Here is a 24,912-nt window from a genome sequence, read left to right as displayed (position 1 = left end):
CCCTCCCCAAGTGCACACAACAGCCAGAGTTGGACAGGCTGAAAGCAGAAGCCCAGAATTCAACTTTGGGTCCAAGTGCATAGTAAAGGCCAAGCACTTGGACCATCTTCTACTGTCTGCCAGAGTGCACATTAGCAAGAAACTGGATCAGAAGGGAGTTGCCAGGACTTAAACCCCCATTCTGATGTGTGATTTAGATTTCCCAAGAGGAGGCTTAACCAGCTGTGCCACAACACCTGTCCCTAGTTTTACTTTTTGTACTCTAATTAAATCCTGAGCATCACTGAAGAATAACTCAGTTAACAAAATCGATACCACCCATAAAAGTGCAAAGTAAAATACAGCTAACTATGAAACACTCCAAATTGCAAGCAGGGCCTTGGCTGGGGGTAAGTCAGGCTTTGACAGGTAAATTATGCATTTCTATAGGACATAAGCACCCCACTCTGGCTGGTGTGACAGTCATTCATTCTTAGATAAGGGAGTCCCAATGCTCTAAGTCACATACAGATCATATGGGGATCTTTTTTAAAATGAATTCAGTAGGCTGGGGGTAAGGACAGGGATTCTGCATTTGTAGAATATGCTTAGTGGATCTGATGTTGTCACTCTAAAGACCAATGCTAAACACACTGAAACTGCTGATAGAAGTTTAGTGTATACACAAAACAAGTGACATGTTTACAAAATTATTTATTTACATTTTAAGCTCACATGACACACTTTCTAGGATGGAATGGCTAAGGTGAAATATACAAAGCCAGTATAAATGCATACACATGGGTTTTTATCTGAACAGAATTCTACAGAGGCTTTACATGAATTGAGGTTCTTCTCTATATATTTCAGGTGTTCCCTTAAATCATTGTACTGTCATGTCGTCTCCCAAAAGGAATGAATTTCACTTGCATCATTCAAAAAAGCTGACTCTGATTTATTGTACAACTATCCATATGCTCTAAAGCCAAAATGACTTCACAGTGCCAAGATGCTCTCATAGGTCACAATGTGACACAATGAATGTTTTCATCTGAGTGCTTTGGTTTAGGCTTTGACGTGGTTTTGGCATTACTTGTATAGTTATCATTGTAGTGAGTCACTTATTACAGGTAACCCATTCAAAACAGGACTTGAGTAATAATAATACAAAGCATTTAGCCTTGACTTGATTGGGAATACCTGGAAGAGGCCAATAATAGCAAAAACATTTCTCCTTGCCCTCACTTGGGAAAGAAAGAAATCATACACACTCTCTCGCACACACATACACCCAATTTCAAAAAACCCCAATCTGCTGTAAAAGCCTTATTCTTAAAAAAAAAAAAAAAATGTTCCTCACAATAATAACTGCCCTGGGTACTGGTAAACTGGAATACTAGACCTGTAAAGTCTCTTCCTGTACCTTGGTAACGTAGGACTTTGTGAGCATTTTACACAAAAGATGTGAAGGTTAAATCTATAAGGAAGGCCTGGAAGCTTCCAGGAAGGACTCTCATTCAAAATAGCTGTGAAAATCTAGAGTAAGAGTTTTAGAAGAGTAAGTCAAATAAAATACTAGGGTCACTTCTAGCCCTTTCCTCTATTTCCCTTCCTGCACAAATCTGAGCTTAAGGATTCAGACTTCCGCAAAGTAGAAGAAAGTAAAATAGTATAAATGTAGGCCCTGCCGACATCTTCCCTTCCCTAGTGCTTATTACAAAGGCAAACTCAATTCCCGTTCCTGGAAGTGAACACTCCATCGCCTGAGACTATTTTAAATAACAGTTCCTAAATCAAAATAAAGATTGAAGACTAGCGCTTTTAATAAACAGCAGTTAAAGGCTTTAAAACAACACACAGTTTGGAAGGGTGCTACTATAAAGACTGAAAGCAAAATTAAAACATAACACCTTACATTTAATCTCTTTAGCAGGTCCTTTAAAAGCTATAAGCTGTATTATAAAATTGCCAGTGAGATGCTCACTTGAAACTGTTTCTCAAAAATAAACTGTACACATATATAAATTTGAGGTATCTATACATTGCTCATATTGATCTTTTTTCCAATTCCTAAGTGGGGTAAAGGCAGAAATCAAGTGCTTAAGTGAAACCTAGTTTAACATCTGAGGAGTGTTTTGATTTTTGAATAAGGGGATTCTTAATGTAGTCTAAAACTTTCCAGAAAGTCATATATACTCTTATTGTACAGCATTTTATATACACATAAATACAAATGTATAGGAAATGAACAAATTCACTTAAATTTTTCATGATGTAAAAAAAGTACAAGTATGACCACATGTAAGCTAGATATTGAAGAAATATGCTTGGGGTTCACTCAGTGGCAATGACTTTGAGTAATTTGATGCATATCACATAAGTACGCCACAAATGCTTAGTTTATTTTTGGCCTTAGCCTAGGCCTATGCACAGTTTTAAATGAAAAACATTTTCTATTAAAGCTAATGCAATACAAGTAGTTAAGTCTCCTGGGAATGTCTGCACTGAAGAAAGATTTGGGGAAGGCATGATAGCTAATGTCAAATATTTTAAAGTATTACTACAGTAAAGGATTAACATTTTTTCCAGAGGCAAATAAGGACACTCTGATAAAAGCTATGAAAAAATTAAAAGCTCTGCTTCATCAAGTGTGAACTCCCAGTTCCACAAACAATGGTGCCACAACTAGTGGGTGGTGTGGCCCGGGAGAACTCTGAGCTTCCTTGATGGGAATCACTTGGTTGAGGTTGAGTTTTACTCTACTATATGAAGGCAATTTGTTTCACCTGGTTTTCCTGCATATACAGCAGTGTTTGATTTTGCTGTTATATCTTATAAATAGATGTGTGTGGCCCTCCTCAAATACATCAAAGTTAATTTTTCTGTTCTAATTATTCTCCCAGAAAAACAAGGAGGTGGCCGCGATGAGCTTTGGCAGCGTTCGGCACCTGATAAGTTCTCCACCAACTAACGGTGGAAGTAGACTTTCAGCAGAGATTTTAATTGGAGGGGGGAAAATCTAAAATGTTGGCTGTCAGGGAAATTTTTGATCTTGAGAAGGAAGGGAAGGTCCTGTTTAGCACTTTTTAAAAACCAGATGGCATGTCACAGTAAGAAATCCTTGTGATTCATGTACAAGGATAGAAGCCTGGGCATTTTGACTCATTAAATAAATAATGGAAACCATTGCATAAATTTGATGAGTTTCTGTTTGAGAAGCAGAGAAATGTAGAATTCCCATCTGCTGGTTCACTCCCCAAATGCCAGCAGAGGCTGGGGCTGGGCCAGGGTCAAGTCAGAAGCTGGGAATACAATCCAGGTCTCTCGCATCAGTGGCAGGAACACAGTTATTTGAATCATCACCACTGCCTCCTGGGGTTTGGCAGGAAGCTGGAGTCAGGAACTACAGCCAGGTCTGAAAGCCCAGTATCGGGATGTGGGATATGGGCACCTTAACTGCTAGGCTAAACACCTACTCCCTACAAGGGCTTTTTTTTTTTTTTTTTTTCCCAGAAGATGAAATGCATTAAAAATGTAGAAATAAAAAGAATCCTATGGCTGTAAATACATGACAAATAAATAAGGTCACAAGGTTTATCCATGTCAAATTCTTGAGAGAGGCCTATAGCAGTTCAGGAAGACAGTCTAGAGTATGGTTCCCTGAGTTCGCTAAGTTCTGGAGGCAACCCCAAGGGTAAATTCATGAACTCCAAGAGTAGCTATTTACTCCCAAGTGGTTTGTTCAGTATTATCTGTATAGTTCAAATGCTTTAAGACTGTGGCTCTATCACTTCTTAGAAGACAAGTTCCCAATGAAACTTCTAAAGGGGGAAGAAAAGGCCATTGAAAGAAAGTAAAGCTTTAGTATTAAGAGTATGGTTGAATAAATTGGCTCTAAGTCTATAGTACATCAAGAGTTGGTAATACTGTCATAGGCGTTAGTAAGAAGGTAGAGTTCTATGGTCTTGGGCTTTTGTGACCACAGGGTTACAGAGATCAGTCTTCTTATCAGTTACAATTTACCAGGTAATCCAGAGAATTAAACTATTAAAAACAGAGTGACTTTTCAGTATTCAGCTAGGAACCCTAAAAATAAACTTCATAACCATTATAATCAATCTCAAAAGATCTGGACTCTATACACAGATTTGTACTTAATCCCAGTGACTTTTTTAAAAATTCACTCAAAACTTTGATTGTAAATTGTTTGAATTGTTTTCATATGTCCCCCTTACTGGTGGCTGTTAGAATTCTTAAATAAATTGGAAGTTTGGGAATAAACAGTGGAATACATCAATATTTGTTTGAAACTCCCATTAAGGTCTGTTTGGAAAACTAATGACGTGAATGTGGAAACTCCAGGTCTGTTGGTTGCAGTCTTAAGGCTTAATACTAAGCCATTCAAGGTTAAGAAACATAGGTTCAAAGAACCTACTGAAATATTCCATGTATTTCAGTAAAGTGCACAGATAGAAGCATGTCCTTTGGTTTAGCTAGGACCTCAGAGGAGGTGTAGAAATGAGTGGCGCTGGTGTCAGATTCCTGACGATATTATTGAGGCTGGCGATCTTCTCTTCGAGGAGGTAATTTTTCTTTTCTGCCGTTTTCTGTCGTTGTTCAGTCACTTCCAGGGCTTTCAACAGCTGGGCATTTTCAACGTACAAATCCTTCACCATGGCATCTGCTTTGGTATTCTTGCAGAGCTAGAAACAGAACCAGAAACATCTTGACTCCATTTCTGTAATCTTTCTTGTAAGCTCAAGATCAGACATGAGGACACATGTTTTATAGAGGCCAATTGTCCTGCCAATGACACCCTTTCATTTTACAGTACAACACCAGACGTGGCGTCAGAGACACAGCGGAGCATATCCACTTCTTCCAGCTTATTCTTTGGAAAATAAGTGTGTAGATGTTGGTGAAGAAAAGAATGGATATTTCAGAGTTCCAAATGAAAGCTGCCCCCCATCTAAGTTCCTTTATTCATTCTGTGAAATATGGAAACACTCTGTCCCTTACATTTCTGAGGGGCAAGGTGTAACTCCGCACTACAAATGCTTAAAGTTATCACTCACAACTGTGAGCTACTGATCCTTTGAAACTCTGGCTCATGGATTAGAAATAAGAGACTTTTCTGAACTCTTCTTTTTGTGCCTGGAGCCTTGTGTAGAAGGTATATTCTAATCACTGTGGCTAGAATACATAGTCTAGGTTTGGATGGGAAAACTTGTTAGCAGCCTTGGCATCTGTTCACTAGTGCTCTTATTAATACCTTCCACTCATCAAACCCACTCTCAAGCAGGGCATCTAAAACTATAAAGGTCTATGGGAATAAAGAGCAAGTCAGGAGCAGCTAATGAATTTATTAGCATTTCTAAGGGTAACCATGAGGGCAGCAACACTATAAAGCCCAGACATACATGACTGGCAGATGTGTGACATTTCAGAACCTCCTCTCTACGCTGAGCCGTTGCATACAAAGTTGCCCCCTCTAACTCTTCTCATTTTTAAAACACTTCCATGGCTCGTCATCTCCTAGTAGAGAGGAGCAGGAGCCACGTATGGAAGCCTAGTACTTGGATGTAGACTACGGGCATGTTAACTGCTAAGCTTAACACTTGTTCCCTACAAGAGGTTTTAACTCTGAAGTCAATGCCTTTTTTCCCCAGAAGTTTAAATGCCCTGAAAATGTGGAAATAAAAATTCTATGACTGTAAATATGACACACAAATAAGGTCACATGGCTTATACATTCCACATTCTTAGAGAGGCCATATAGTAGTTCAAGAAGACATTATTTAGTTGTTCCCCAAGTTCTTGAGGCAGCCCCAAGAGTAAATTCATGAACTTCGCAAGTTCTTGTCTGTATCTCTGTATCGGCTTTAAGATCAGCACTTGAGATTATCACTCTTTTTTTTTTTTTTTTTTTTTTTTTTTTTTTTGACAGGCAGAGTGGACAGTGAGAGAGAGAGACAGAGAGAAAGGTCTTCCTTTGCCGTTGGTTCACCCTCCAATGGCCGCCGCGGCCGGCGCGCTGCGGCCGGCGCACCGCGCTGATCCGATGGCAGGAGCCAGGAGCCAGGTGCTTTTCCTGGTCTCCCATGGGGTGCAGGGCCCAAGCACCTGGGCCATCCTCCACTGCACTCCCTGGCCACAGCAGAGAGCTGGCCTGGAAGAGGGGCAACCGGGACAGAATCCGGCGCCCCGACCGGGACTAGAACCCGGTGTGCCGGCGCCGCAAGGCGGAGGATTAGCCTAGTGAGCCGCGGCGCCGGCCTGAGATTATCACTCTTAAGTTTAATGTATCTAGAAAAACAAAGCTGGCTAATTCCCACCCCCAGATCCCTCAGTCAATCTCAGTCTCGGTTTGCAGAAAGGCTGTAACACTCTCCTGGAAGGCAGTCCCACTGTGTCTCTTCAGCGCATACCCAACCAATTCATTAGCCCTCATGCCACACCTGGCACCAGCAGGAGAGAAGGATCAGACTACTTGGTGGACCTAATTTATTATCCCTAGTTATTTACCAAAATCACATTTCCTATCTTGGGAAGAAACCACAAAAAAACCTTTCCTAAATCTAAAAATATTCAGTGTGAGCCACTGAACCTCATCAGGGATGCCTCAGGTCTACGTGAGTCCCTGGTGGCAAATACACATTTGTAACTTGTGGACAAACCTACGCCTTCAAAGAGCTTTGGGAAAACATAGGGAGCAAGCAGAGTTTATATTTTGGGCACGGTGCGATGGAGAAGGAATCCTAACTTCTCCTGGACATAGAATTCGCCTTTATTGAACAAGAACAGTGAAGAAGTTAATGGCGATAAAGGAATGTGAGACTGGCGCCGAGACTGGAATGGGAGGTGGACAGACAGAGATGGCCAGGGCCGCTCACTTGTTCTTTGAGCTGATTCACTTTCTCCTGAAGAAGCCTTTTCACCAGTTTCAGTTTCTGTTCCACTTCTATCATGCGTTCCTCCATGACAGTTACCAGTTGCTCCTGGTTTTCCTGGAGGCGAGAAAACAATGTACATTAGCATTTGAAAGTCAGGCCATACTGAAAACACCAGTGACTGACTTTCCCTAAAAGATGCCTACAGAAAGGACAGCCAATGTTTTGTCTTGGTATCAGGAAGGATGGATTTCAGATGAGATGGGAGTTCTGAGCACTGCATGGATTGTAGAAAAGCAACCCTATCAGAGAAATAATCAAAGATAAATAATGAAAAAAAAATCTTACCTGTGTGACTACCGTCTCCTGATAGAGCAAAATTCTTAAAGCCCATATTTAATACTTGTATGTACTACTTCTAACAAAATGGGTATCCAAAGTTAAGTAAAAGGTGATTATCAACTTCCCCTCTGTGATGTGGGACTTAATCAAACACTGAGTTGATTCAGGTTTGCCTGACTTGCACCATGCATGTCTCTTGTTCATTTGAAATGGCTGGTTGGTTGCTCTGAGGCTGCTAGTAGCCAGCCTCTTCCTGCCATTATTCTAGTCATCTGTTTGCAAATTGGACTTGTCCATGTGAAGCAAACATCTGGAGTAGAGGATGGGTCTATCAACAGAACACACTGCAAAGTAAGGGTCTTCTCCCCTTAGGGCAGGGAAAACACCCTGGCCTTGCTTCATCTTCTCACTCAGTAGTGAAAGGTTCAGGAGTACTTGGGCCATGGGCCTTGAAGAGCAGAGAGATCTAGAGAGAAATTAGAGTGCAACTGATGTGTCCCATGTAAAGAATCTGAGACACAAGAAGGTGCTTCAAATAGTTAAGCAAAGTTCCAATGTTTAATGACTGCTGGCATTTAGGCTCACTCTAAACACTCTGCAGAATGACCCAACGTGAGTCTGCAGCCGACATTTGTTTGGAGAGTAAATCACAGCACTTAGTCACATGTTTTAGTGGTTTCTTTTATGATTAATTTGATAAAGTGTAGTAGATCCAAGTCTAATGCAAAAAGTAACTTTAAATTGGGCCTTGAATATCTAAGAAAGGTAAAATGGCTTTTTAAAATTCAGACATAATTGAAAAATGCCCAATTTCCATTTGCCTAGAGAAATAAATAAGCCAGGCCGGCGCCGTGGCTCAATAGACTAATCCTCCACCTAGTGGCGCCGGCACACCGGGTTCTAGTCCCAGTCGGGGCGCCGGATTCTGTCCCGGTTGCCCCTCTTCAAGGCCAGCTCTCTGCTGTGGCCCGGGAGTGCAGAGGAGGATGGCCCAGGTGCTTGGGCCCTGCACCCCATGGGAGACCAGGAGAAGCATCTGGCTCCTGCCTTCAGATCAGCGCCGTGCGCCAGCCGTGGCGGCCATTGGAGGGTGAACCAATGGCAAAAGGAAGACCTTTCTCTCTGTCTCTTTCTCTCGCTATCCACTCTGCCTGTCAAAAAAAAAAAAAAAAAGAAAAGAAAAGAAATAAATAAGCCAAACAAAACCCCATTACAATGGATAATTTGAAAAACATGGAATATGGTATAAGCGTGGAAAAGAGGAAAAACAGAGGCAGTCATATTTAAAATTCATTTTATTGTTTCATCAAAATTTTCCTTTTTCCTGTCAAAGTATTACACATTGTATACAAAACAGTATAAATATCCCTGATTTTCTTCAAATTCCATATATAAAAGTAGTACCTTTTGTTAAAAATAGTTACAACATATGGAATGAGAAAATAGATAGACTATGTCCTTTGAAGAATTTTAAATCGACACTCTTGAAATGGAATAAATAAATTTGCAACAAGATGACGTTTGTGAATTTTGTTCACAAAATCTGTCATTTCTACATAAATAATTGAGACATAACACTGCAAAGCCTTCACAGTAAAGATAAAGTGACTTGGAAGAGCACTTGATGGCAACATCCTCAGCTTATGTCTCTATGTGGGGCTGGTGAGTGTGCGTGTGTGGGAGAGGGCAGGCAGCGTGTGCCAGGGCAAGCAATGTCATCCTGAGCGGCCCAGCTCTCACAGGTGCCCAATCCTTCTGTAGGAATCTGCATGTACTGCGCGCTGCTCCGGTGGCAAGGCCTAGAGAAAGAAGGCAAGTGGTACACTTCACCCTGAGGTCGAGATCGGTTTTGGGGGAGTCTAAACGCACACATGTATAATGCAAACGAGGGTTAAACGGACACTACAGAGGCAAGCAAAGCAACACAAAGGCAGAGGAAACCACATCACCGCACACACACAGACCACGTGCAGACTCTAAGAATATTCCGTATGCCTAAAACGAGCATCAGCTGAAACAGCTCGAGACAGGTGAGCCTGTTGTGGCTGCCATAATTAACCGCCCTGTCGTCTGGCTGGAGGACTTTACCCCTGATGTCCTTGGAGTACAGGTCATTGTTTCTAAACATCAGCGAGTGGGTCGGCAAGAGCACGCTCTGGACATCGCACGTATGGGAGAGCAACAAGCAGACTGAGCCCAGCTATGCGCCTGAGAAGGCCCGTGACGCACTGAGGTCACGGTTCTGAGGTGGTGGTTCGAGCCCTTGACAAGGAGTCGCAGAACCCTTTTAACTGCCCACCACCGTCACACTTTGAATTCAAGACGTTCAAGTTAATCCTGGGCAGGGGGTTGAAGCGGTATGTAAAAAGCTTCCAAAAACAAGGATGTTAAAGCAAATAAAAATACTTTAAAAAAGTTTTGTTAGAACAGGTGACAGAAGTACAGGACATCATGACACAGCAGATATGCTAGAAGGAGAGGCACAGGAAATTGCTCCTATGTACGATCCCGGTGCTTATGGGACTGTGCAGAGGTGCTTGCAAGGGATTAAGGAAGAGTGAGAAATTCCTTTCCCAATATTAACTGACAGGCGAGGTATTGGAAAACAAGTGATTGGAACCAGAGAATTAACGTCGAATTCTCCCAAGAAACACTTCTCTGTCTTCATTCCTGATTCTGAATGAATTAAGAAATGTCTGGAAAAGGACAATTAGGAGTGAAGCCGTAGAGAGGAGGAGTAACTATTTGAAAACCTAGGTACTACACAGAGTGTCTCGGGTAGTGAGTAATGCTAGTTCCCAGGGAATAGGAAGAGGATTCTAAGTTTGAAAACCTGCGCTCTACAGACTGTATCTGTTAGTGGCTAATGCTAATTCCAAGGGAAGAGGAAGAAGGTTCTTTGTAAGTTTTTTTCAAACGAGGTAATTTTTAACAATTAAATGAACTGAAATGCAGCAGTGACCACACATTCTACTTTTTGTTACAAATCCCCTGGAATTTGGCAGGCTGCACCCCTCAGGTAGGGCAAGACTCGAGCTGCTTTGTGAGCAGAGCATACCCCAGGACTGCACTGGGTTGTGGAACATTCTTGGCAGCAAAGAGTGTGAGGCCAACTGAGCCCCATGCTCCAGTGATCCTGATACTTGACCCTCTGCTAGAAATGTGCCAAGGACACCCCGCACCCTTCATCACCCAGCTTAGAAGCTAAGAGCTCGCATCAGCACTGCCAACCAATGCCAACGGAGCACCGCCATTCAGTGCACCTGTAAAGGCGGGGAAGGCTGAACTCGGAGGTGAGGTTCAGAAGCCTCAGCCCCGCCCTGGAACTGGTCTGATTTTCCAACACACAGGGAAAACTGATGAGACAGGTGACCCAAGTTGAGCATGGCAGGAGCCTCCCGCTGAGGCTGGCCGTACCTGTGGCGTGCTGGTTTCCGAGGTCCTGTTGAGCTCCTCCTGCAGGCACGGGTTTGTCCTTTCGGCCTGCAGCAGCTGCTGTTGAAGCTGCAGCAGGTGCTCCCGGGGCACCATCGGACAGGCTTGCTGCTGGAGCAGCTGCAGATCCCAGGCGTGAGGGGCGGGGCTAGGCGTCACAGTGGACCTCGGGGGCTGCATCTGGAGGGCAAGGGCAAGGGCAAGGGCGGGTCAGTGGCAGTGCCTTCAGGCCAGGGCTAGCCTGAAGGCGGCAAGCCTGGGAAACCAAACCTATGGACGACCAGGAAATGGGACAGCATGTGAGCCTCGACAGGACACACAGGAAAGAAGCGTTCTGCCAGGGGGCGCCACCGTTACAGAATAAGCAAACTTGTTCACTTCAAACTGAGCGGGGCACTCTCACAGCATCACAGCACGAGGTACCGATGCAGAGGACAACGTCTGACTTCTGTCTCCTTTTTTTCTTACAACATGGAAATTTCACTGCCAATGCTGAATCAAGAGGGAGTCGGGAGAAGGAGGTACTTCAGTAACTTACCATTCGCTATGCTTCTTACAGGCAAATGTTAGTGACTATCTCTTTTCCAACCCAAAGATAGCTTATTATTATTATTATTATTTTAAAGAATCTCGTGTTAAAAAAGATCTTTATGTCTCTTCATTTTTCAGCATGTGGTCATACCCTCGAATAAATAGCATAGTAAGACAGGCGATTCCTGGGCACGAGCTAATACCCTGCCCTCTGAGAACTGCAGTAGGTGAAGTCCTTGTTGGAGGAGAAGTCCTTGTTGGAGGCAGTGAGGAAGTGGTATGTGTATCAACGTGCCAGTCGGTGGGGGAGAGCCCGAGGCGGCTCACCCAGGGCTTTCTGGCCAGGGAAGCCTGCTGTCTCCCATTTGTCAGCACAGCTGACAGACACGGGGCTCAAACAGAAGGCATGCAGCAGACAAGACCAAGTATGCACTCAACAAGAAGCACCCCCAGGCATGTGAGAAAGGGGGAGGGGACCTCTAGGGTGCAGTTACAATGAAACATGACTGTGAGACTTCAGAGCCACTATCCGTTTCCAAACAGGTCAACCTCTGAGCTGAGCCGTGCCCCATTTTGAAATATTTCTAAGTTGGAGATGATTCAGAAAAGCTACCCTTTCATTTTCCTCATTAAAGAATGTGGAGAATTATAACCCCAGGATTTTATAGCAGTGGGATTATTTTCCTCAGCTATAAATAATGAGGAAAACCTTGATACACAGGTAAATATTCCACAACTAAAGCACAATGAAAATGAATACTGGCTCTTAAAGAACTGGTGGACAACAGAAATGATTACATGGACAAGGAGTGGAATGAGATGTCCCCATGCTGTGAAACTCGGGGAAAGAGAATGTTCTACCTTCACACACTATCTCGGGCAGAGAACTGCACCCTTCTCTGCTACCTCCAACCACTGAGTTCTAGGTACAGGTTAGCCACAGACAAAAACAAGAGAAAATTACACGAGTTAGAAAAAGAGGAGGCAAAGTTGTGTTACAAAAAGAGAAAAAACAGTACCAGTTTATTATTAACATGCATAAGAGCCTACGGAGGACCAACACTGACCTATCTCTATGTATCTTCACCTACTGTAATTTAAGGGGATTGTGAGCCTACTTGCCTTTACCAGTGCCCACTATAATTACTCACGAGAGTCCAGGACCAGTATGGAATTGATCTCTTGTTACATCCCTTGCCCCTTGGAGATGCAGAATAGGAAGTGTAAAATGTTTGTTGTTCAGGTGTCTCAACTGTGGACTTGGCCACTGATCTAGACTATAAATTCCCCCCTCGGGCCGGCGCCGCGGCTCACTAGGCTAATCCTCCGCCTAGCGGCGCCAGCACACCGGGTTCTAGTCCCGGTTGGGGCGCCGGATTCTGTCCCGGTTGCCCCTCTTCCAGGCCAGCTCTCTGCTGTGGCCAGGGAGTGCAGTGGAGGATGGCCCAGGTGCTTGGGCCCTGCACCCCATGGGAGACCAGGAAAAGCACTGGCTCCTGGCTCCTGCCATCGGATCAGCGCGGTGCGCCGGCCGCAGCGCGCCGGCCGCGGCGGCCATTGGAGGGTGAACCAATGGCAAAGGAAGACCTTTCTCTCTGTCTCTCTCTCTCACTGTCCACTCTGCCTGTCAAAAAATTAAAAAAAAAAAATAAATAAAAATAAAAAAAATAAAATTCCCCCCTCGTCCCTCTTTGGAGAGAGAGTGTGACAGATAGCAAACTCCTATCTGCTGGTTCACTTTTCAAATTCCCATGAAGGAGTCAGAGTTCAACCCAGGTCTCCTACAATGGTGGAAAGGACCCAACTCATTAAGCCATTACTTGTTGCCTCCCAGGGTGTGCACTGCTGAGGAGCTGAAGGCAAGAGCTAGAGCCTGGGAGGCAGCACCTTAAACTCTAGGCTGAACACCCGCTCCCTGTATCCCTTCTTTTTTATGTTCAAAATGAATTGTTGACTAAACACTGCTTTGCATAGCTGAAAAAGCCCTCGTGTGGGAGTCGAATCCCAGCGTCCTCCTTCCATGTCCTGGTCTACTGACTGCGCTCCCCACACCCGGGTAGGACAGGTGTTGCACTGTCTCAGTGGAGACAGGGAAAGATTCCTTCCACATACATCAGATGAGAATCACAGAGAAAGTGCTGCTCAACCAGCCTGGCCCCAAGGATTCTAAGGGAGGAACATCTTCCTGCTTGCCCACCACCTCTTACCCCAAACAGGTGAGAATTCTACCAGAAATACACCCATTCTTCAGGTGAGTTGAGGCAGAAAAGACTGAAAAACCACTGTCGTGTCCAAAAGTGGCATATGCTATGCTATCACAATATGAATACAAACTCAATTGGTAGTGCTGGTGGGGAATGACTAAGGCCTAACGGAGTTTCTATCTGGAGTGATAAAAAGGTTTCAGCAGTCGTGATAATGGTTGCATACCATTGTGAATGTCATTAATGCCATGGAATTGCATATGTGAAAGTGGGTAAAGTGGCAAATTTTAATGTATATATTGACTATATTTTACCACATAATGTAACATATTAAAAACCATTAAATGGTATATATTTCTTACGGGTAAACTATATAGTACGTGAATTACCTCAATGCAACTTAACATTCCAGTCTGTCAGACATCTGTCAGGTTAACAGGTCAGTCTTTTTTCCTCGTGGGAGTTGGACTAGAATAGCATGAGATGTTCTTTTCAGTGGTCAAATGGAAAATTCATGTGTTTTCCTTATTCAGCTCCAGTGCCAAGAACACGAATTTTCCCACTTATTAGCAAATATTTATCACCCAGTCAGGGGCAAATGGTGGCCAATCCTGTCAATGGGGCTAGGAGAGGCAGCTTCCATGCACGGGAGGCGCAGATGGAGAAAAACTTGGGTGCAGAGCGGTTGTGTTGCCCTGTTACTCTGCACTTTATCATTAAATGTGATGGGCTGAGCCTCGTATATCTCACTTGTTAGAGGATACAATCATTACATCCAGAAAAAACCATCTACATACAAGCTCAGCCCACTGTTCAAGGCTTTGAATACATTCATTATGTTGTCAGGAAAAAAAATGGTTTGGAATTAGCTATTTATAGTTTCACCAATCCTCCACTGTGGGTCAATCAGAGAACATCAAATCGACAGAAATCTTAGTGGTTATTTAAATATTGATGCAGTATGGTTAACCATATTTCACATTTAAAAAGCAAACACTAATTTTTCAAGTTTCCTTTGCAATTGTTCAGCTTCATAAGAGAAAATATTTAAATATCTGCCTTCAGAGAATTCCAGCTTTAAAAACATGCAAACACGTTGAACTTTTGAAGAGCACAATGACAATTTTTATGCATTCTTCCCTAGGCAGATTGCATTAATTCATCAAGTGTTAGGTTAACTGACATTTTCATTTACCCAAAGCAAAGCATGTCAGTTAAATTTTTACAGAATAAAGAGAATTTGTACGTAAGCTGTTATATTTCCTCTTAATTGTACTGAGGATTCAGGAAGTCATCAAGTAGACTGGAACCCAAGCAGTGTTCGGGCTGACAAGTTTTACAAATCATTTTCAAATTTATCAAATGTGCATCTGTCAAGGGAGTGGTGAGTACAAATGTACTAATGAAAAATGGCAGCACTTGAAAATATGACTTCTAAATGTAACTGCTTTCAAATTCCCTGCACAGATCTTCTGTTATTAGAGAACAATCGTAAGAGAGGTCAGGAAACTGATAAAAACAAAGTGATGGCCTCAGAGCTTTGGGCCTCTAGGTCAGGATCAGAGTCCCCACTCCCTGAACTGGCTGAGGCACAGGCCTCTGCATTTTAGGTCAGTATTACTCCTCCCTGTGCAAAGCAATATGGGTTCCTTTGACTGTGTAATTAAGCAAAAATGCCTATTAAATGTGGTCCAAAGAACTCCACTGGGCACAGCACTTAGATTTTCACAACAGGAATTCAATTCCATGTTTAGTCTCCCAATAAATGGCTCATTCATGGATTAAAATATTCTTCATAGTTTCAGGCCATTTGCTTAAAAAAATGTACCTCCATCAGCTGCTCATCCAGTTTCACTTGTTTCTTTTTCAGGCCCTCATTTTCCAAGTGAATCGTTTCTAATTCTTGTTCAAGGGAATTCATCTGACTGACCTGTGAGAAAACACAAAAAATCTGCTTAAACACCCAAGTTGCTCTCCTTAATTTTGACCAATTTGTCCTGGTCATAAATCTCAACTCATGGAGGAAAGCCAGGGTAATTCAGCAATGGAAAACAACAAACAATGCAATTCAATGCCTGGCTTCCATTTAAGTAATCTCATTTTAATCACCCCTTCTGACATAAGACAGATTCCTTAAGGCAGCTGGTGTTGAAACTTTGATGTCACAGACTATAAAAAAAATCTTATCTATAGTACACAACACACACCCACATTAAAAAAAAATCAAGAGTTCATGAAAAATGAGTATTATGAAAAAACCATGCATCGATTTTTAAAACACCATTTGCATTCAAGTATCTTGTAATGACATTTTCCATGACCTTTAACTTTCGTGAAATAACATATCCTTGTCTAAGCCATGTTCTCCGTTGTCCTCTAGTGGTTTCCACTAAATTGATTTCAGGATCTTCAGTTGGGACCACACTGTCACGAGGCCAAGTTAAAGGTTTAAAACAAAGTACATACAACCTCATTCACATAACTCTTTCTCTGTTTTCAGGATGAGACTGGAAGATTTTAGGATTATCCAACTTCGGAATTTGCTGAGCCGGAGGACCCGGAGCTTCCAAATTTTGTCAAGTAGAAAATAGACGATGCTACTCTACAACGCTGAATTTTTCTTTTTAATCAAAAAGAGCTGAGAAGAGCAGGGAGAATTGTTGAACTGAAATGTCATCTTTCCAGGGCCAAGGTTATTTTAAAATCTAGCACCAGCCTTTTCCCTTCGTGATCAGCCAAAGAAACTCATCGCTTTCTGAAAAGTTTTCTTGAATGCATCTGAAAATAAATGGCATTTCAATTGCACAGCCAAACCAGGCTTAGTGCAGCAAATGATCACAGCTTTTACAAACTAAAAAGTTTTTCTTGAGTATTTTGTGAGAAATACCGCTTGAGTCTTCTTTTTCCAAAAGGCTTGGGACTACAAGTATTTCAGATTCCAGATGTTTTTGGATTGGGTAACATTTACATATACATAATGAGATATCTCAAGAATGGACACCCCAACCTAAAGACAGGATTCATGTGTGTGTGTGTGTGTGTGTGTGTGTGTGTATAATAGTAATCTTAGTTTTAGTACATGTTATGGTTTGAACAGGACTTGACTGCCGGAAGTTTTATAGTAACAGTCAAAGGACTGATGTTAATGGTTGATGGTTAATGGTTAATGGTTGGCGATGTGACCCCATTACTGTGTCTGAAGGCAGGGCCCCAGGGGAAGTGACAGGATAGGATTCAGTCGCTAGGGCAGAGTCCTGTGATGGAATCTTGATGGCTTCAGGAGGAGAGACCACACTGGAGGGTGGATGAAGAGTGTGGCATGTCTCTGTCTGCTCTTGCTGGCCATGTGACCATCCCTCTGCCATCCTCTTGTCTCCCCACATGCCTGAACCACTGGGCCCCCTGACTTTGGATTGTGAATCTGCAAACAGCAAAGCAAACCAAACCCCCTTCCTCCCTCGGCTGCTCCTCTTGGGTATTATAAGTGATAAAAAGCTGACCACCAGAGTGTGCCTGCACTTTGACTGTAACTCCCCCTCCTGTGAGGTCAGGTGTGGAATTTTCCACTTGTGGTGTCATCTCGGCATTCGAGAAGCACTTCCATATTTTTGAATTGGGCAAGCTCAACTTGTTCATTCTTCCCAGATTGGTAAACATATCTTTAAAAGAACAAAGAAGGTAATAGAGAAAACTCATGAGTTTCAGTTTAAAGAAGAAAAGGAACAACAGTAACTCCCAGAATAACACTGGTCCAGGGATCTAACTTCATGGGACCAAGTACAAGAAATCATGCTAGGTAGTGCTACGGAGGTCTGACCAGGCGGCCCCCAGGAGCCCCACCTCCTGGTGGTGTTTGTACCTGTGCATTGTCTCCTCCCACACTACAGAGGGGAAGTGTTGTGAAGAGAATAAAGCAGAAATGATAGTATGTGACCTCCATGATTAGGTTATGAAAAGCACGATGGGGGTTGGCCTGGTGGCACAGTGGGTTAAACCACTACTTGGGATGCCCACATTCCATATGGAAGTGCTGGTTCGCATTTTATTCTGACCCAACTTCCTGATCATGCACATTGTAGGAGATGGCAGCTGACAGCTCGAATGCTTGGGCCCCTGCTCCCCAGCATGGGAGACCCAGGTGGCATTCCTGGCTCCCGGCTTTGTCCTGGCCCAGCCCTGACTGTTGTAGGCATTCGAGGAGTGAATCAGTAGATGGAAGCACTCTTTTATTCTGACTTTGAAGTAGATGAAATTAAACAAAATAGACATTTTTAAAAAGATACTATGGTACCCATCTTGGTCTTTGGGTTTCACTGTCTGCCTGGCATCACTGCCTTGCGGGGAAGCAGGAGCCCTCGCCCACCAGAGGGCCCAGGTGGTGATGCAACTGAGGTCTTAGGCAATCAGCCCATAAGAAACAGAAGCCTCCGGCTAACAGTCAGGGGAGAGAGCCTGGAAAGCAGAGCTCCAGCCGCCTGGAAGCCCTCAGGTGACTGTGGCCCTGCTGACCTCCACACTGCAACCTCATGGCAGCTCCGGCTGTGTCTGCTCAGCCAAGCTGCTCAGCTCCCACCTCTTCGCCACGTGAGACAGTAAAGGTCTGTTGGCATTTGTTGCACAGCAACATGTAACACAGACTGCCTTCAGATGGTTCTAACAGTCAAGCTCTCTAAGAGGGTTCTTTAAAAATTTGTGGGAAAATGGAATTTCAAAAATTTGAGTCAATTTTTTTAAGATTTATGTATTTATTTGAAGGCAGAGTTACAGAGAGGCAGAGAGAGAGAGAGAGAGGTCTTCCATCCACTGGTTCACTCCCCAGATGGCTGCAATGGCCGGAACTGGGTTGATCCAAAGCCAGGAGCAGCTGGGACTCGAACTGGCTGCCCATATGGGATGCTGGCACTGCGGGTGGTGGACCAACCTACTGTGCCACAGTGCTAGCCCCCAAAATAAATTTTAAATTGAAATTTCCACCAACTTTAAGAAGCACCCTCATTTTTTTTTTTTGCTAACTTATAAAAGCATGCAATACAAAGATGATTCACTGTTGTATTTTATAAAATCTTAAGTTATACCTTTTTCAATCATTAATCAAAACTATGATACTGCTGAGACACGAAGAGAGAAACTATAAAGAGATACTCGGATGAACCAAAATATGCCCTTGTGACCATTTCCTTAGAAATGGGAAGAAACTGCAACTTAGAAGCACAGTACACACACACACATATACACACACACAGACACACATACATATATACACTCAGACACACACACATAGACACACACACACACACCTATGGCACATGCGCAGAAACTCACCTTCCTGGTGGGAGGGCACCGTTCTGTGTGGCACTGCTCACTCTCTCGCTTTAAGCTCAACTTTTCTTGCTCTGTGAGTCGCACAGGGCCTGACAGGTTCAGATGTTTCTGGTGCTTCGGGGGAAGAAGCTTGGATTCACCCTGATGGACCTAAGAAGAGCAGCAGTGAGAGGAACAGCACGCGCAGTCAGCCAGCCAGGAAGAACAGCCAGCAGGCGCAGGGAAGGCTCCAGCAGCACTTGGGTTCTGGGTGTGAGCAAGACTTTGCCAGCCCAGCCTGCCCATTCTGCAAGCCTACTTTTGGGAATTGACAAAGGTCCTTTCTAGATCAATCCAGTTGGGTCTACAAAGCTATCGCCGAGTCTCCAGGAGTCAAAAGAGCGTGTGTGGTGTGGCTGCCCGTGAGACGGACGCAGAAGGCCCACACACTATAACTGAGCGTGACTCTTGGGAGTCACTGGACAGTGCAGAGCTAAAACAGCCCTCATGAGGACCGGGTTCCATGAGGACAGGGGCCACGCAGCTTCTGCAGCAGCAGAGTTTCTAGCACAAGGAGGTGTTCTAGAGGACAAGCTTGAGAAAGTTCTTCCCGGAGGTGTTAGAACATGGGTTAATTATCTAACTGGGTAACTTGGTAGCAGAGGTTAAGAATTCATCAGTCCATCAGCTGGTAGTTGGAAAAGATGACATCAAAGGGCCAGTGCTGTGGCCCAGCGGGTTAAAACCCCAGTCTGCAGCACCGGATTGCATCCTGGCTGCTCCTCTTCTGATCCAGCTCTCTGCTGTGGCCTGAGAAAGCAGTAGAAGATGGCCCAAGTCCTTGGGCCCCTGCACCCGCATGGGAGACCCTGAAGAAGCTCCTGGCTCCTGGTTTTGGATCAGCTCAGCTCTGTCTGTTGTGGTCATTTAGGGAGTGAACCAGCAGATGGAAGACCTCTCTCTCTGGCTCTCTAACTCTTTCAAATAAATAAATAATTCTTTAAAAACAAAAAGATCATTCAAATCTTGACATTAAAACGGGCATCTGGAGTGGGGGTTTAGCCTAGGAGTTAGGATGCCTGCCGCCCACACGGGAATCCCTGAGTTGGCTATCTGGCCCCAGCTTCCTGTTAATGCAAACCCTGGCAATCAAAGGTAACTAAACAAGTCATCGGGCTCCCGGATTGAGTTCCTAAGCTCCCAGCTTTGGAGAAGGCATTTGGGTTGTGAAGCATGAGAAAGGCACTCTTGTCTCTCTCTCTGCCTCTGAAAAAAAATTTTACAAAAGAGGCCAGCATTGTAGTGCAGCAGTGAACCCACCACTTGGGACACAGGTGTCCCATGGCAGACTGGCTACCTTGCTTCTGATCCAGCTTCCTGCTAATGTGTCTGGGAAGGCAGCAGAAGATGGCCTGAGTGCTGTGGCCCCTGCCACCCATGTGGGAGACCAGGACAGAGCTCCTGGCTCCTGCCTGGCCCAGGTCTAACTGTAATGGTCATTTGAGGAATGAACCAGCAAGTGAAAACTCCCTCTCAATCCATAAATAAATACATAAATCCTGGTAAAAGCAGTTCAGTAAAAAATTGACAAAAAAGGGGGACACCTTTTTCTCTTATAAGCAGATATTAAGACCCACAAGATATGAGCACCGCATTGCCAGCTTTATACTACTTGTCTTGGCAGCTAGCCTATTTGAGGAATATATGGTTCACAAAATTTCCATAAGTCTACATTTTGGATATGAGGATTAAAATCACAGTTACATTTTAATATACACAGCTTATACAAAAGGAAAAATATTTTATAAACACATCAGGATAAAATCACATGTACGTAAATGATCAACTATGCATTCTGAAAGTAAGTCTGCCATAGCAGGATACCAAAAGGCACAGCCCTGAGCCACTTCAATCCCATCAGACATCCATTTTCATCTCCAACGCGTCAGTTTCAACCATGCACCACGTGTGCCACTTTTCAACATACCTTCTCCCGGGAGTGTGTGAGCTCGGATTTGGTCTTCTGCACCGTGGTCTCGAGCCTCTCGTTCTGTTGCCAAAGCAGCTGCTGTTCCGGGTTCACCAGATGATCTAACTTGTCCCAAGACAGCCTTTGCTGCTGGTTCTGGAATCCTGATGGACGGGTGGCTCCATCTGGGGCCCGGTGCTTAAGACAGAATTGCAGAGTTAATCCTTAGAAACAGGTGGACGGGGGAACTTGTGTTTTGAAACATGCATCTCACTTAATGTAATGACAACAATTCTTAATCAGTACCTTTCAGTCTGCTCATGGGAGTAGGTGTATACAAGTATAGCTATAAACAAAACAGTATTCCGGAAGCTTGAGTTGTAGAAAGTGGGGAATTCTTTGGCCTCGGGTGGAAGGACCCGGTCAAGTCCAAAGGCAAGTATGGCTGTAGGGCAAGTCCTGGTTCCATGGGACCCAGGTACATAGAGGGTGGAGGCTCCCAAGCGGCTTTGTTCTGAAGAAGTCATCTTTAGGAAACAAAGGAATTCAAAGCGTTGCCAACTTGGAAGGCTTCCACATCTGCAGTCGGAGCCTCTTTTAGAATCTAAAGCACATATTGTGCATGTAATTGAGGCCTGAATTCAGGAATACACTTTAAGCTACCAAAGTGGTTTTTTTTTGGATCTTAAAAATAATCTAAGAAATAAAAGTAACATGACAGGATAAGCCTCCTTTCAAGTCAAACATGGGGGAAAAAAAGAAGAACAGGCACAATATCCTGGTGAGAAAAAATGTCAACCCAAAAGTAATTTTTAAAATGGAAACTTTTTTTTTTTTTAAAAAGGTATCACTGTGAAATAACTGTATTAGTACCTACTTTTTATTATAGGGCAAAAATCCTAGCATCTACCCCAAGGATATCTGTAGCACTGTTCTTAATTGTACATAAACGAAAAAGCTTTGTGAAAGGTTAAGATGAGACACTCCTTCTGTAACACCAGCATAAGGCGTCCACCGGTTAACACTTGAGCCAGCTCTCCCTGGGCTTTGCGATGTCTTAACAACCCGTTCTGTAATGGGAAATTCAGTACTGGTGTTTCAGGCCACAGTTTTCCTTTTCAGCAGAAGCCTTACTTTTGTGCAGCCTGTGTTGGGTGTGTGTGTATGTGTGTGTGTGTGTGTGTGGTGTGTGTGTGTGTGTGTGTTCCTAGATGAATTTCTTGCAATGGTTTTCTCCTCTATCATTTAATTAAGGCAATGTTTTAACATTATGAATACTGAACAGCCCAGCCACACTCTTCCGGTTTGCTTGATATAAAAAATGACCTTTTGGTATCACTGGAGTTCCATTTATATGAAGTTTAGACACACGCGTCCCTAACCTATGGTGGCAGTGTGTGTGGGGAGGTCGCTTGGGGTTGTCAACTGGAGGGGCTGAGGCAGTGTTGCATTTTTTGATCCAGGTGTTAGATACACAAATGTACACATGACAATGTGTAAACCACGAGTCTCATACATACTTACACATACACGTGTAGAAAAATCCCTTCTCCCTCAGTGGAAACAGCCATTACCTTGTCACCAGCATTCTGCAGCTGCTTTCGTAAAGACATCACTTCTTGTTTTAGCGCCTCCTTTTCCTGCTGTGTCACTCGGAGGTCAGATTTCACCCGCGACATGTGCAGGTTTACACTTTGCAGTGTATCTTCTAGATTCTGCACCTGCATCGCGAGAACAACCACACACTGCTGCACAGGGCCTTGGGGGCTCAGTGCTAGAACATCTAGGGACGAATGAGCAAGCGCTCCCTGCATGTTTGCTATCCCCAGCTGTGTGTCCAGGAGCTCAGTGGAAACTCAGAATATTACACATATGTCGATGGAACGTGAAGTTATATTTAGGACAATGATGATGTGTGCCCAGTCACGTGCTCAATCGCCTAGGAGATTACCAAATGATGTGTGAGAATCAATGTGTGCCACATGGCATTATAAAAGAGGATTTCCCTGAATTTTGTAGAAATTGTATCACAGCCTGTGATGTTGGTTTGTGAAGGACTTCTTGGTTGAAAATAACATCGCTGCTATGTGCTGCACAACGACGTTTCAGTCAACAATGGAGCACATAGATGATACAGGTCCTAACAATGACGTAGCCTGGTGATGTCACAGCCGTGTTGGGGTGTGTGTGTCATGTTTGCACAATGACAAAGCTGCCTAATGATGTATTTCCCAGAATGCATTTCTGGTGTGAAATGATGCATGATTGCATAGAGTAGAATCCTACTCTATGCTAATCTCTCATGTAAATTTCAATTAAAAACACTAAAATTGGGGGCTGGCGCTGTGACATAGAAGGTTAAGCCTCCACCTGCAGTGTCTGCATCCCATTTGGGTGCCAATTAAGACCCAGCTGCTAAGCCGGCGCCGTGGCTCACTAGGCTAATCCTCTGCCTTGTGGTGTCGGCACACCAGGTTCTAGTCCCGGTCGGGGCGCTGGATTCTGTCCCGGTTGCCCCTCTTCCAGGCCAGCTCTCTGCTGTGGCCAGGGAGTGCAGTGGAGGATGGCCAAGTGCTTGGGCCCTGCACCCCATGGGAGACCAGGATAAGTACCTGGCTCCTGCCATCGGATCAGCGTGGTGCGCTGGCCGCAGCGGCCATTGGAGGGTGAACCAATGGCAAAGGAAGACCTCTCTCTGTCTCTCTCTCTCACTGTCCACTCTGCCTGTCAAAAAAAAAAAAAAAAAAAAAAAAAAAAGAAAGAAAGAAAGACCCAGCTGCTCCACTTCCAATCCAGCTCCCTGCGAATGTGCCTGGGAAAGCAGTAGAGGATGGCATAAATCCTTGGGCCTCTGCCACCTACATGGGAGATCCAGAAGAAGCTCCAGGCTCCTGACTTCTGATTGACCCATTTGCAGCCATTGCAGCCATTTGGGGAGTGAACCAGTGTATGGAAAATCTCACTCTTTCCTTTTATCTCTGTATCTCTGCCTTTCAAATAAATAAATCTTAAAAACATAAATTTATAACAGGAATATTGATAGAGATTTTAATTACAGTAGGGTGTGAACCTACTTTAGAAATCCCATTTTTAAAAAGATTTCTTTATTTGAAAGGCAGAGTTACAGAGGTAGAAAGAAGAGATCTTCCATCTGCTGGTTCACTCCACAAATGGCTGCAATGGCTGGAGCTGTGCTGATCCGAAGCCAGGAGCCTGGAGCTTCTTCCCAGTCTCCCCCATGGATGCAGAAGCCCAGGGTCTTGGGCCATCTTCCATTGCTTTCCCAGGCCACAGCAGAGAGCTGGATCAGAAGCGGAGCAGCTGGGACTTGAACCGGCACCCATATGGGATGACAGCACTGCAGGCGGTGGCTTTACCCGCTACACCACAGCGCCTACCACATAAATCCTCTTTGTAAAGTAGCAACGAGCAGTTATTTTTCACACCATTCTCAAGCCTTCCTAAGTACTAATCAGAATTAATGAGCTTTGAGGGAAGCAGTGCTTACATTATCACACTGTAAATGTGTCTCATTAGGTTACATGAATCACGCTGAACCCTCTCGGGTCCCTCTCACCTGGAACATTTTTTCAGTGGGATTTGTTAGAAAAAGAAGGGAAATTCTAACTGTGATGATGGAACAAGAGCGGTCCCCATACCTTTTCCTGGGAAGCCACCAGCTGGGACGTTAAGCTCTCATTCTGGTGCTCCCACGACTTCTGTTCCTGCTTCATTGCAGCGATTCTGTGCTCCAACAGCCTGGATTTGGCCAACTGTTTCAGCAAAACAAAGGAGTTAGCAGGGTGAACCTGCAGAGACCCGGCTCCCCGTGGAGGCTGCACTCCCGCTGCAGTGCACACGCGGGACTGGAGCACGGCAAAGGCACAAGCGTTTTCCTGATTCCCTCTTCCGCCTCGAACTGTGGCAGGGGCTTAGCATCTTTTTGTGACTTTTCACTTCTCACTGCTGGTATTTGGAGGCTGGGAGATGGTGGCCTGGCAGGCAGTGAGAGATCTCAGGAGTGCAGCACAACAGGCAAACACAGAATGCCCAGGAAGGTGGGGGGAAGGGGGGCAGTGTTTGGGGATCTGCTAGGGAAAATACAACAGAAAACAAGAATCTATGAAATTCCAGAATATAACCAATATATTCCTATATAAGAACAGCAACATAGGTAAGTATTAAGTAGCATGATATATTAGGATGGGGCCAAGTGGATATTTAATAAAATTACTAAACAATGACTGTGGACTCCGGTCAC

The 24,912-nt window shown here is 44.1% G+C and overlaps 1 protein-coding gene across 6 annotated transcripts in view; it reads right to left on the bottom strand.

The window, feature by feature from the left end:
* Positions 1–678: 678 nt before the first annotated feature.
* NIN (ninein) overlaps positions 679–24,912 on the bottom strand; it is a 112,607-nt gene continuing 88,373 nt past the window's right edge. For 2 of the 6 annotated variants that reach the window (XM_002718236.5, XM_051822830.2), the window contains exons 23-30: positions 24,311–24,424; positions 22,226–22,372; positions 20,670–20,849; positions 18,704–18,853; positions 15,210–15,311; positions 10,629–10,826; positions 6,873–6,986; positions 679–4,682 (exon numbers count right to left, since the gene is read on the bottom strand). In XM_002718236.5, the coding sequence (XP_002718282.5) occupies positions 4,473–4,682; positions 6,873–6,986; positions 10,629–10,826; positions 15,210–15,311; positions 18,704–18,853; positions 20,670–20,849; positions 22,226–22,372; positions 24,311–24,424 (1,215 nt within the window). In that variant the 3' untranslated portion in view covers positions 679–4,472. Of the gene's footprint in view, positions 4,683–6,689; positions 6,987–8,491; positions 9,011–10,628; positions 10,827–12,038; positions 12,100–15,209; positions 15,312–18,703; positions 18,854–20,669; positions 20,850–22,225; positions 22,373–24,310; positions 24,425–24,912 lie in introns of those variants that run through there. The other 4 variants (XR_011380728.1, XR_011380729.1, XM_051822831.2 and 1 more) reach the window with 4 other exon arrangements.

The sequence above is a fragment of the Oryctolagus cuniculus genome, chromosome 12 (genome assembly GCF_964237555.1).
Source record: "Oryctolagus cuniculus chromosome 12, mOryCun1.1, whole genome shotgun sequence".
NCBI lineage: Eukaryota > Metazoa > Chordata > Mammalia > Lagomorpha > Leporidae > Oryctolagus > Oryctolagus cuniculus.
The sequence above is the reverse complement of the archived record's forward strand: the minus strand, read 5'-3'. Positions and strand labels throughout refer to the sequence as shown.